Here is a 14245-nt window from a genome sequence, read left to right on the forward strand (position 1 = left end):
ATATATATATATATATTATATATATATATTATATATATATATATATATATATATTATATATATATATATATATATATATATATATATATATATATATATATATATATATATATATATATATATATATTCGGTTCCTCTGGCTGCATTGAGGAGTACTTGGGTAACTGTGACCAATAGCTCTTCCTTGTCTTGAAAATCTACATATAATTTGTAGCAAAACGTCATCATTCGCACGCTCCAGGAATAATTAATATAACAAAAATTCCTAAAATATAGTTTGCACATTGTTACTAAATATATATTTGTTTTCTTTTAATATTACAATTAACTTTGTATGTTTTTGTATTTGTACAATATATGCGTTGAATGGTTATCTAGAATATTGTATTCTTAAATAAACATTTACATACCAAAACATATTTCATTTTCATGCAGCTGTTTCAATGGTTGACTTTTAATTGTAAAATATTCGATAGATTAAAATAATCACAACAGTGATTACCTGCCCGTTCAAAGCTACACTCATTATGTCACATATCTTCAACACTCTTGTCACTGTACACTGTACTCAATATCCGATGTACCCAAAACAGGCGACGACTGTATAACCTGGATGTGGATTTACAAATAATTAACAAGTTTACTAATGTAATAAATTCCTCAAAGACTGTCAGTTATTTTGTGCCATATAAACGTTGATTTCTTTTTTTTTTTAATCTAGACTAAATGGATTAGAATATTAGCTTTAGTATCATTACATACTCAACCCACATACTCCTGAGAGGTTGGAGGTTAAAACTCAAAAGTTCCGACACACCTCGTGGGATTACACGTCCTGTGTATATCTTTTATTTTTGAAATTAATTTATGTAAACTAAGATGTATTTACCTAACAGCGTTTGTTGTGAGGGGTAGAATTTTTTATTTTTCTTCCTATCTTTTTGTAACTGGAGTATTGCTCTAATGATCTGTGAGCAAATTACATTTGCATTACACATACATTGTGTAGTATATCATTTCATGACTTGTTGGTCCTTGGCGCTCATTCTGGTCTACTTAAGTTTGTGTACAGCATCTACAAGGAGATAAAAAAATAGGAAACATGAAGTCATCTCTTAGTACGGACAACGTTTAAACGCAGCTTGACAACAGATCTTTGTAATCGATGAAGTCAAGCTAAAAAAGCTTTCCTTTTTAATGTAATCTAACATAATGTTACCAAACAAAGAAGTTTATCATTAAAAAATATTTCCAAAATGGCGTTTCAGGGTGGTCTACATATTGTACATATTATTAAAGTAGCAACTACTAAAATTGGTATAGGTATAACTCTGTGATATCTTTGTAAATAATCTTTAGTTTTTCCAATACATAATATTACAACAGAAATAGTGCATGCTCATTAAGATCTCATATGTTTAGCTTTTGTACTGCAAAGTGAACATCTTTTACGAGTTGATATAATTGGCTGATGCGCAGATGAAATAAATCTTACTTCTGGAGGTACATTACGATTTCTTTTCTGTACAGATTCTCCATCGTATTCTTTAGTTAATTATATAATTCAAGTGTAAGTGGTTCAGTAGCCAACTAAATCTGCTGACATTCGTAAATTGTGGTATATACGAATCATGTAAGTCCTTGCTTGTAGATCAATGATGACGATAACTAGGTGACCTTTTAATATCCATTAGGTTTTGTCCGATGAAAGTTTTTATTTTAGATACTATTGAGTGGGCCGGTTACTATACATGAATGTGTTGGTTATTCTTTTTGATATTTTTGTTCTGCGTACGTATTAGTTTGAAAAGTGATACTATAAAATATTCAAATCAATATCAGTAATACATCAAGTATAGTGAATTCCCATTGGTATCCAGAACTTTATCGTTAGCTGTAAAGAAGAGAAAGGAATGTCATGCCCGGAATCAATAACAATTTCGTCTGCGATAGCGCTATATCACCAATAACCTCAAAGTCTTCCTCATATGTATCTCCCATACCAGATTCTGAACCACTTGGTATATAATCAGCGTCTTCCATTTCATCTTATCATATTCCTCAATAGAAGAGATAGGTATTAGTTATATTTAGTAAATATGTTTCGTAGTCGTTTGAAACAGAAATATTTCAAAATATATACTCAACAAAATCTTTGATAATTACAAACAGTTTCAAATTGTGCATTTACTAAATACTCACTTTCAGTTAATAGTAAATATGTCAATTTATATACTAATGTTAAAGAAATGAACTTTAGCTTCTATTCGATATTAAACTGTTAGAGTAAAATAACATCACTTTTCAAGAAACAACGCGCAATTCGCGATCATAGACCTATGATACAAATAGACTGATTGCTGCAATATAGTCACGTTCCCCCAGTGCGACATAGAAAACTGACGCAAAGCAGTCCCTGCATCTGTTTCTAATTTGCCAGGTTTATCGACCACGTGACCTAAGTGACCAATGAGAAGGTCACGTGGTTCATAGACCTGGTCCATTGTCGATTTTGAAACAACTTGAAAGAACTTCAGTCAAATCTAAAACTAGTCAAACTTTCCGCAGATAAAGGCAATGCCACCGTCATCCTAAACGCTTCTTCTTACATTAATAAACTTTCAAATCTCAATTATACTCCAGACTACAGACCAATTCCTAATAATCCAACAACCTCTCTTCCTCTTGACATAAAACAATCTCTAATTCCTCGTAAAAAGTCTTCCAGAACACCTCGAATATATGGCCTTCCTTAAATTCACAAACCCGACATTCCTCTGCGTCCCATTGCCAGTGCATACAACAGCCCTACACAACCATTGGCAAAGTACTTGGCCAAAACTCTACAACCTCTCGCCGAAAATGCTTCATCCTTCGTCAAAAATTCTTTTCATTTCATCGAATTTTTTAAGCAATACTCTATCTCACCGCCAGACATTCTTGTAAATTTTGATATCGTTTTATTCTTTAAAAACATTCCTATAGACGAAACGCTAAACATTCTAAAAACTAAATAAAATATCCTCTTACAGCAAGACGACCACTTATCTCTCATTAAACATTGTATGTCCATGTCCAACACTTATTTCATTTTCCAAAATCAATTCTACAGACAAATAAATAGTGTCCCATGAACTCCCTAGTATCTCCAGTAATTACCAATATCTTTATGTAAGACTTCGAGACCAGAGCACTATCCACATCAATGCTCAAACCCACATGTTGGTTACTATATGTTGACGATACATTCGTCATGTGGCCCCATGACAGGGACACTTTGGTGTCTTTTCAAACCCATCTGGATGATATACATCCTAGCATGCAGTTAACGATGTGGGTGGAAACTGATTCATCTCTACCGTTTCTCGATGTTATTATAAAAAAAACCAATCCCAAGATTTTCATCACTCTGTTTTTAACGAAAATCCACCCATACCAATCGTTACTTGCATGTCAAGTTCCAACATCCACCTTCACAAATTAATTCAGTCATTAATACCCTTGTCTCCATATTAACGATGCAAGTAGACCCGCTGAGCTCTCTAGTTTAAAACAAGCGCTCATCCAAAACGGTTACCGCGAAAATCACATCAATAGGAGCAGCCACAGACATCAATCTCAACCCTAAGACTCAGACCCTCATCATACGACAGCTTTTCTTCCTTACATCAAAGGTGTCACTGACAAAATCGACAAAATTCTTAAATCAAGAGAAAAAAAGACAATATTTACCCCCAACAAAAACTTTCATCTCTTGTCCGATCAATCAAAGACAGCATTCCCAATAAGCAACACGGAGTTTATGAAATTCCTTGTGCAGACTGCTCTCGATCTTATTTAGGACAAACAAATCGTAGAATCCAAAAAATGAATTATAAGCATTCCATTTCTGTTCGCCATTCTGATTCAATTTCAGCTCTAGGTCAACATCATCTTCATACAGGTCACAAAATTGATTTTAAAAACTCCAGTTCCATAACCCCCATCCATACACCAAGAATTATCCGAGAAGCCATATAAATTGAAAAAAGGCCAAATTGTCTCAATAAAAAAGATGACGGTATACGGTTACCTTCGAGATACTAACGCCAATCAGATTTTCTAGAGCAATTAGTACAAATGCCTATTTTTTAACTACTGAGCGATAGATATGCGATTTTTCTAATTGACGAAGTCTGTTCCCCTTGACACACTTTCTATCTCAATATTTAGGGCAAAGGCAGACTTCTGACCAGAGCAGCCCCTCCGATTATTCCCGTTATGTTATTGATTTCTGAGCTCTATTCTTAGCTATCTCTTTTTATTGTCTCATTTTGTTCCCACGAGTTAGGAAGAAGTAGTGTCGGGAACGGCGGTGCGCCGTTAATGTGCTAAGGTTATAATCCCCCAGAGTTCGCCAGCTCTCTGGAGCAACGATACAAACAAATGTATGTATGTATGTATGTATATGGGTCATGTTCAGTAAACAAATCTACAGTAATTACATACCTGCAGCATAGGGCTCACTTAATTACTGTAAACGGGACCAGGTCGAAGAAAAACGTCATGAAATCTGAGGGAATGGTTTAACCCTTATCAGTGCTGTCGTCAAGCTGCCGCTGCTGCGGACCATAGCACAGGAAGAAGATGCAGAACTTGGCTGCACCGTACTTAAGAAGACGAATAGTCAGAAATACGTATATACGGTTGCCTTCCATCAATATACCTTTTTTGGTTTTCTGTTTTGCGAGACATGCTATTACATTTTACTATATATATATATATATATATATATATATATATATATATATATATATATATATATATATATAAAGAACAGTGGTAAATCGAGATGATTGGAGAAGCTTGTTGAAGGAGGCCAAGGCCCGATTTGGGCTGTAGTGCCATTGGATGGATATTATAAACATTATAAACAGACACACACATATATATATATATATATATATATATATATATATATATATATATATATATAAAGGTGAAACAGAAGACAAACATCATTCAATCAAAAAACAGAACTAGTTGCCAGCCGTAGTCCGTTTGAAGAGGTTTACTCTCCGGACACTGGAACTCACTTAAGCATGGGTATATGTTACCTGAAGTAAAATCTAATTAAAATATTAAACATCATATAATATTATCAACATCATGTACAATCTTTGGTAACACAGTTCATTTTAAAGGGTTTTTACCCAAATATTTTGGTGGCTCAGGCATGGTAACCTGTATTTTAACCTGATGATGGAACAGTTGTTCCGAAAACGTTCGTGCTTGTAATGTTGCCCTTTTAAGGGTTTTTATAAAATAAAATATACCCACATACAAAGACTAACCTCTTTTGTTATACGTGGTATACAGCCAGCTACAGGAATTATTATCCTTGTGGATTTTAAATATAAATCCTTTATCAGCTCTTTCTAGATAATTCATACCCAAACACATTACTTACTAAAATACTATTTAGTACAACAAATGATACATTATCTGTACTACAAACCATCCCTAACCATACATCACAAAATACTACACCTACAATAAACAGAACCACTAACACCAAATTAACTCCATTTAAATACTTTAAATTACCGTTCATACAAGACTTAACACCGAAACTTACACGAATTTTTAAATCAATTGATGATAACATAAAAATCGCTAATTACACAGTGTTAAACATTAATTCCATATTCACTAAAATAAAAGATAAAACACCTACAGACCAATTATCCAATATAGTCTATCGTATTACTTGCGGAAGTTACAACAAACAATATATTGGCCAAACCAACAAACACCTAAAAAATCGTATTACTTCCCACAAGACTGGCAGCAGATTATATCCCGATAGATTTTCCCTTGCAAAACACGTACATGATGAACACCATATAATGATTTACAGCGAAACAAAGATTCTTGCAATGGAAAATAATCTTAATAAAAGACTCTTCCTCGAGATGGTATTTATCGCTCAAATGGATAATTTAATAAATAAGAAATCAGATGTTGAGCATCTGAGTGTGATTTATGCTTATTTATTACACATTGAAAAACAAACATTATAAACAGACACACATGACTATTAAATAATTAATATAACACAAAATGTAATTTCAAAATTTTTCAATCAAAACACACTTTTACAGTAAATCTCAATCAAATAAACAACTACTCCATCAACATGGAACTAATTATCTTCTGGCATAAGTCAATCAATAACATTCGATATTTGGTATTTCTGGTACTTAACCTTAATGACAGTCAATCAACTAAATGTTTTTGTGTTTGTTTTGTTTTTAATTTGAATTGTGTTTGTACTTATTTTAATTGTTAAAGTTAATTATACAACTAAATGTTACATGTAGAATATAGCTGCAACCCACATTGTATCCACAAACCATTACTTGATGTTATTAAAAAGTCAGACTGCCGTTAACCTCAATCAAGTAAGATATAAATAACAAACAACTACTAAATTATATTTTACCATATTTTAAATAATTGTAGCTATCATCTGATGATGCCAATGAAAATTGGCGAAATATAATGAACTGTTGAACAGAGTACACTTAGCTTTCAATCAGCTGTATACCCAATTAACCTCAACCCCCTTTTCATCTACCAGATCAGCTGTTATTTTAGAGGATATATATATATATATATATATATATAATATATATATATATATATATATATATATATATATATATATATATATATATATATATATATATATATATATATATATATATATATATATTGGAATTTTGGTGTATAAAGAAGTCTAAAAAATTAATTATATTCAAAATATGTAAGTACAGAATTACACGGTATAAGGGGCACTATTAATTGAAAGTCTTTGTAATTTTTGGTCGATCCAATTTCTAAATTGAGCAACGTCACCATATACTCCTGGAATATTCAAAGTACCACAACCAATGCCCCAGGCGACTGTTCCTACTTGGACGTACCTCTGTGCATTTGTAGGATCAGGACACACCAAAGGACTACCTCCATCACCCTAAAATAAAAAATAATGACTATAATATATTGTTGCAAGAAGTTATTTGGATTTTGACCCAAAAGGGTCACAAATTTGAAACTATTGTTTAATTTCAAAAATTTCGCTAAAAAACGTTATATTTAAGAGAATTGAGGAGAAGGGTACAAGATAGATTGAATGAAAGGATATGGCCAGACAAGCAAATATCTACTTAAACTTGTAAAGTCAAAAGAAGAAGAATGTTAAAGTTTTCCAATGTTGCAGATAACTCTGGATATAAATGACTAGAATTTTAAATTTCGGTTAGACGTTAGATTTCGGAATTAGTTTTCGTTACGTTCAATAATTATATCGAGTCCTTCAATACTCCATTACAGTCCATCTAATTTACAAACCATTGCACGTCATTATCTACGTCAGAGATCGAAGTTGACATAGTTGCCAAAGTATAAAAAATTTCTGAATCCATTTTAAATCAAATAGGTCACATAATTATTGCAAAAGTGGATTATACAACAAACTAAATTAATATTTAATGCAAATAAATAGAAACAAAACAAGAGTTAAACAATAATCTTGTTAAAAACAATTTGAGCCGCTTGTTTAAATTCACATGTTGTATTCACTTTAAAATTTAAAATAATAAAGTACAAAAAGTGTCAACACCGCAACTGTCAAATAAGTGTTACCAATTTATGCCAAAATTTCACCTTCGTTCGATTACAGTTACAGTGTGTTCCGAACAAATATTCTTCATAAAAACGCTTTATAATGCATTTATACAAATTAAATGAAACATATTATTGTGTATTTCTTTAAGTTAACATTAATAGAAATTTTTAAATATTATTTCTACACGTATATAATAAAATATGTCTAGTGGCTGTAATGCCAGTGTACTCGGCAAAGTGATTCTAAAAAAAAACACACCTACCGCCTAAATATTTAGTGTTGGTATCATGTGACGTCACGGGCTATGACGCCGATGACGTGCAACGGAATGTAAATTAGATGAAATATATATGGGATTATTATATCTATTAAATTTGTTCTTTATAAACCCTAAACACAGTAAAATATAAATTGATGGCATCAGTACTGAACAAGTAAAATGGAAATAAAATACCTTGGAATTAAACTGACCAGTTATGGATACTTATACAGAGAAGTGAGAGATCAAGTACAAAAAGCAAATAGACTGGCAGGATGTCTTATTAACACTATATAGCGAAACAGACACTAACACTGAGATAAAGTCAAGAATTTATAAAGCGAGTGTAAGACCAATAATGCCATATGCCTCAGAAACAAAACCCACACAGCCACAACACAAAGGCTATTGGAAACGGCAGAGATAAAAGTACCGAGAAGAATTAGAGAAAATATGCAGAGAGATCGAAAGAGAAGTCAAGACATTAGAAGAAAATGTAACGTACAGTGTATAAATGAATTGACATTAAATAGACAGAAAGAATGGAAAAACCACATAAGCAAAAAGCAGGAGACCAGTTTCATAAAAATAGCAAGAGATAAGTTACCAATCGGCACAAGAAGTATCGGACGATTACGCAAAAGGTGGAGTTCCTTCCATAGAGGTATTAATCCGCTAATAACAAGCAGAATTGCTTATGAAGAGGAAAAAGAAGAAGAAGAAATCCATAACACGCACAATTATTTTTTAATTAAAAATATAGTGATTTAAAAACTTTAGTTGTGAGAGAATATTATAATACCCGATTATCAAACAATATACACAAACTCGCCTACTAGTTATCGTGGCAAATATACACCAACTAGTTAATAATGACAATTATTAAAAAGTAATAACTTACTGTGCACGCATCTTTTCCTTCTTCTCCACCAGCACACATAAAGGAGCTATGTAGAGAAAACTTTGATGTCAGTCGGGTAGTTCTTAAGGCATCTTGACAAATACGTTTGTCAATTGTAGGTAGTTCTACTTTTTTCAATATAGATTGGAATTTTCCTTTTTTGCCTAAGAAAAATAAAAGAATAATTAATAAATCTATAATAGAGAAGATCACACTAAGTTAATATTCCTGAAACTAATGCTGAGCTGAATAATAAAGAAACTAACCGTTTTAGTAATAAATTCCAGCATGAAAAATAATATTTGCATCATATTATATAAAAGAAATTAGAATATTTCTTTTGTTCTCTTAAGTACAACAGTCAAAGCTCTAGAGAATCCAGACGATTACTCATTTACCAGACACTTTAGTGCTTCAACTGTCAGTGAAATTTGTTCTCTCAGATGCTCAGACCGAAAAATCCCACTAGGTACTACCCAACAAATGCAACTTGTCACCACGATCAGTCTCCGACATACGAATTCTCTTCGGACATAAAGTCGAGAATCCACTTCACGTCCATTATTCTCTTCAATGACTTCCCGGAAAAAATGAACGATGTCGTCCGTCCCTGTAACGAGATTACCCACAACAAGTATTGGCACGTAATTGCAATTATCAGTATATTTTAACATTGACACATTTACACAAAATAGGTTATGATATCATAGTTCCAACTATCCCTAACATATCCTTCAAAATGACAGATGAAGTCACAGAGTAATTTATGTAGTGATTATAAATGTTGCGTTTCTTCCAGGAATCGTATTTTTCTTTTTACTCTGTCTCTCAATCTATTTCTATTTTGGTCTTCACGTACCGCATTAACCAAATTCGTGTTTAATTACTTCTCGACTGTATCAGTTCATCGAGTTGGTGATCGCTCTCGACTTCTTCCCTCCAATTTTCCTTGGACTACTAGTCTCTCCATATCATCGACACGTGATATATGTCCAATGTTAATATTTTTGAATATATGGAACTATCAATAAGATACAAGTGGCACAAAGAGTAATGAAGAGGTCAATGTTGAATATATCCCTCAGAGACAGAGTTTAAATTGAAATAGGAGAGAACGCTGAAAAGGAACTGGACAGGGCATGTTGCCAGAGTCAGAGATGGAAGATGAACCAAGAAAATTTTAGAATTGAGACCTAGATACGATGCTTAACGTAATCGAGGACGTTCTCCAACAAGGTGTTCGGACGACATCAAGCCAATCAGCACAACTGGATTCAAGGTGTTCAAGATCGGATGCAATGGAATTATTTACGGGAGACCTATGTTCAGCAGCGGATTCAAAACGGCTAGTAATGATGATGATGACGTTTCACATCAAGTATTTGAATTATTGTGAGTGAATTTCTTCTCCGGTTATTAACTGTAGCCTCCAGATATGAAGTCCTCAATCTACGGTAAGTTTTTGCTTCTTAAGAAGCTACGTTTGCTTTATCTAAGAAAAACACGGTCTAAACCCGGAACAAAATTTATACTTACACTTGTACTTGTAAGTATGGAAATATTTCTTTCAAGTAGCACGAGATTACTTTTACCTTGTATTTCAAATACGATAAAAAGAAATAAAAATGGTGCCTTTATAGTAAAGTAATAAAAAATAAATAAAAATATCTGTAGGAATCACAAAGTACCTAATATATAAAATATTGTAAATGTATTTTAATATGTTTAACTTACCGAAATCCTTTTGACCCCATCCAGTAACGAAACAGTTTTTCGAATTTATTTTAGCGTTTTGGGGCGGTAAACAAATGGTACCAATATGGTCTGCTTTGTTTACTGCTTCTTCGAGAATTAAAAGCGCGACGTCGTTATGTAAAATTCCAGGAACGAACTCCTCATGGACGATAATTTGGTTGACGTTTCTTTCTTGATATGGTAGCCTTTCTTTCGTTGTTTGGGTGTCCCATTCTCCAGCTCGGACAGTCAGGTCAAAGGATTTATTCCTGGAGGATAAGCGCAAATATATAGTATTTAAAACATTGTAGAGCATACAAGGATTAAAGCAAAAGTAAAAACGTTAGCAAACTATATATGCGCAACAAAACACTTAATCACGAGGAGTTCGGCGCCGATATCGAATAAGCATAGACGCTATTTTAATATATCCTGACAAATTGTGAAATTTACAGAGTAATAACAATCGTAAAATTCTTACACTGCACTATCATACAGTGTTATAGTGTTAGTTTATTGTGCGTCGAAGAAATAAGATCTGTGAATATGTATTTTATTATTAATAAAGTAATCCGTGATCACAGTATCTTAGAAACACAGTACATAAATTATTATACAAGCCATTTATCAACACTAGTTTTTATTATCAAAGGTAATTACCAAAACATGAACTGGAACAGGTCAGTATTTAGAATAATCAAATGGTGATTAAAAATGGAATTTGATGTTACTGAGAATAAAGATGAATTATCTCAATCTACTTCACAACCACCTTTATCTTACTCAGCTGCAGCAAGTAAACAACAAGAACCAATTTATCCATTCAAACTGCAAGCAATAGTTTTTAATTCTCTCAATAATGTCAAATTAGAAGAATACTTGTTAGTGATAGGTACTCTCATCATCATCACTGGTTCGACAACCCTTTTTGGGTCTTGGCCTGTTCTAGGATTCTTCTCCATTCCGATCTGTTTCGTGCTTTTTTTCTCCAGTTTTTTATTTTTAAGGTTGTTATATCATTTTCTATTTGTTCTAGTGATAGGTACTCTAGTTAGTCCAAAACATATTGTTTTTTCATCAAGAATCACCAACAATCGTATCTGTATTTTTTTCTCAAGCAAACAAGTCGTAGATGATTTTTTTACAAATAATGGAGGTTTCATCACTGTTAACAATATACAAATTTAAGTCCGTAGACTAATTACTCCAAGTGAAAGACTCTTATTATCCAATGTATCTCCCACTATGCCGCATAAGATAATAGAGAAAGAACTTTTATCTTTAGGACTAAAACTAACTTCATCAATGTCATTTTTGCGAATAGGAACCACCTATCCGGAATACAAGCATGTACTTTGTTTCCGTCGTTATATTTACATATCCCCACCCACAACACCCGATTCCATTGTTGTAACATATAACGACATTAACAATCGAATTTTTTTAACACTAGATGTATGTTTCTATTGCAAACAACATGTTGTGCTTAGTAACTGTAAATATCTCAGCTGTCCCAACTACTACATTTTCAATCAAAAATGAATCTACTACAGTATCGTCAGCAGCAACGACTGCTATGACACCTTCAACAACGAGTACCTCTTCAAATCTATCAAATATTCAAAACCATCACCTTCAAAAACATCATCTACAATCCACTTAATAACGCACGATACATCGACTACAGTTAATACAATATCAGTACTATCCAAAACTGATATATCCATCAAGCATTACTAAACAGTCTTCATCTTCCGGTCTACACAATAATTCTAGCTCTCTTAATGAAAATAAAGACTGTCCGGCACCACAAGAATTTTAGCATATCCAACGAGGAAAATACATCAAAATCATCCTCCAAATAAACTATATCTGAAGCAATAACACCTCCATTGAGACATCAGCTAGTGACAATGTATTTTCAAAGCTAACCCAAAAACAAAAAAGAATAAAAAACAAAAACATCGACAATGCCTTTAGAAACCCTAATGCAACCGATTAAAAAATTATTCGATTCCGAAAAACAAATATTAACCATCGAAGAAACAGTTGATTTATTTGAAAACATTTAAGGAGCTAAAAATGTTATCAGTGTTACAAATAAATATACCTCAGACACTCAAGCATTAATACAACTCTTATCCAAAATCCATTCAGGTAAATCCGAGCGTCCACTAAAATTGAAATGTACAATGTTAAAAAAGAAGCTGACGAAACAACTCAGAAAATTCAAATACGAGGATTAAGAACTCGACACGGATACGTCGAGTGAGTTATCCCAGGAGCTTAACATTTAATTAAAAACAACACATATAGGAAAAACTAAAATAGTAAGAAAACACAGAGCATATGCTAGATATATAACAAAAACTGCTCGAAAAACCAGACCAATGAAATGTACGCAGTTAATAATTTTCCAACGAAGTTTACGTGTTGAGTTAATTGGAAAAAAATTCTTAAAGCTACTGGTTTCAAATATAAAAAAAAATCAAAAAAAGAACGTAACTTAAGAGAGCAGCAGAATACTGTCGTTAAGAAACGACTACAGAAGAGGCATTTGTAAATACCACGAAGAAGGCAGAAATATCCTTTATTTAGATAAAACATGGTACGACACCCATGACACTATGTTCGCTGTAATAAGGGAAAGAGAATTAGTATTTTATACTGTGGGGTTGAAAACGGTTAGATAGATGGGGCATTGGGACTGTCAGCTAAGAACATTAAAGATTCGTCTTTATATTATCATAATGATATGGACAGTAGTATATTTGAAGTATAGTTTGAAAACACTTTGATTCCTAAATTACCAGCCAACACCGAAATTGTACTTGACAATGCCCCGCATCACTCATGACTCGCCAGAGAAATTCCAAGTTCAAATTCATTGAAATTGTAAATTCAGAATTTTTTAATTGAAGAGGATTTATATTTTGAAGAAACTGATACAAAAAACAATTACTAGATATTCTTCACACCCGTGTTTACGAAAAAGAGTATGCTGTTACAACTTTGCAACGAATAATGGACAGACAGTTTTAAGACTACCTCCATATTATTGTGTGCTAAATCCAATTGGACTGTTATGGACTCAATTGAAACATAAAATATGCAATAAAAATGTTTCGCCGAAATTTTCCTGGAATTAAGTAAAATTTATTAAAAAACAATTTGAAACCATTGATCAATTAAACCGGAAAGGTGTAATTAAAAAAGTAATAGCAACAGAAAAGGATTATAAAAAATTCCTAGTCTCTGTTAATAAATAAATTATTAATTTAAAAGATTATGATGAATCTGATATAAACACTAACGATGAAACTAACGTGGATGATTAAATGTATTATAACTAAAGCTCGAATTATAGGCAAAATGCCTTTTTTGCCTATTTTGCCTATTATAATTGTTTTTTGCGCTTTTTGCCTTTTTCGTAAATTCCGCCTATATATATATATATATATATATATATATATATATATATATATATATAAATATATATATATATATATATATATATATATATATATATATATATATATATATATAACGAGTTTATTACAGCTGCCGCCGTTTCTCGCAACCTAGATTCCAACGCTTGCGATCGTTCCAGTCATCTACTTGTAGACCCCTATCTTCCATTGCACCTTTTACTTCTTGTCTCCACGATCTTTTTGGTCTT

The 14245-nt window shown here is 32.4% G+C and overlaps 1 protein-coding gene across 3 annotated transcripts in view; it reads right to left on the reverse strand.

The window, feature by feature from the left end:
* Positions 1-6780: 6780 nt before the first annotated feature.
* The window catches only part of LOC140432298 (phenoloxidase-activating factor 2-like), a 42759-nt gene continuing 35294 nt past the window's right edge, over positions 6781-14245 (reverse strand). For all 3 annotated transcript variants that reach the window (XM_072520120.1, XM_072520119.1, XM_072520118.1), the window contains exons 3-5: positions 10567-10835; positions 8833-8996; positions 6781-7018 (exon numbers count right to left, since the gene is read on the reverse strand). In XM_072520120.1, coding sequence (XP_072376221.1) covers positions 6821-7018; positions 8833-8996; positions 10567-10835 — 631 coding nt within the window. In that variant the 3' untranslated portion in view covers positions 6781-6820. The remainder of the gene's footprint in view (positions 7019-8832; positions 8997-10566; positions 10836-14245) is intronic.

The sequence above is a fragment of the Diabrotica undecimpunctata genome, chromosome 1, assembly GCF_040954645.1.
Source record: "Diabrotica undecimpunctata isolate CICGRU chromosome 1, icDiaUnde3, whole genome shotgun sequence".
In the NCBI taxonomy this organism is placed as follows: domain Eukaryota; kingdom Metazoa; phylum Arthropoda; class Insecta; order Coleoptera; family Chrysomelidae; genus Diabrotica; species Diabrotica undecimpunctata.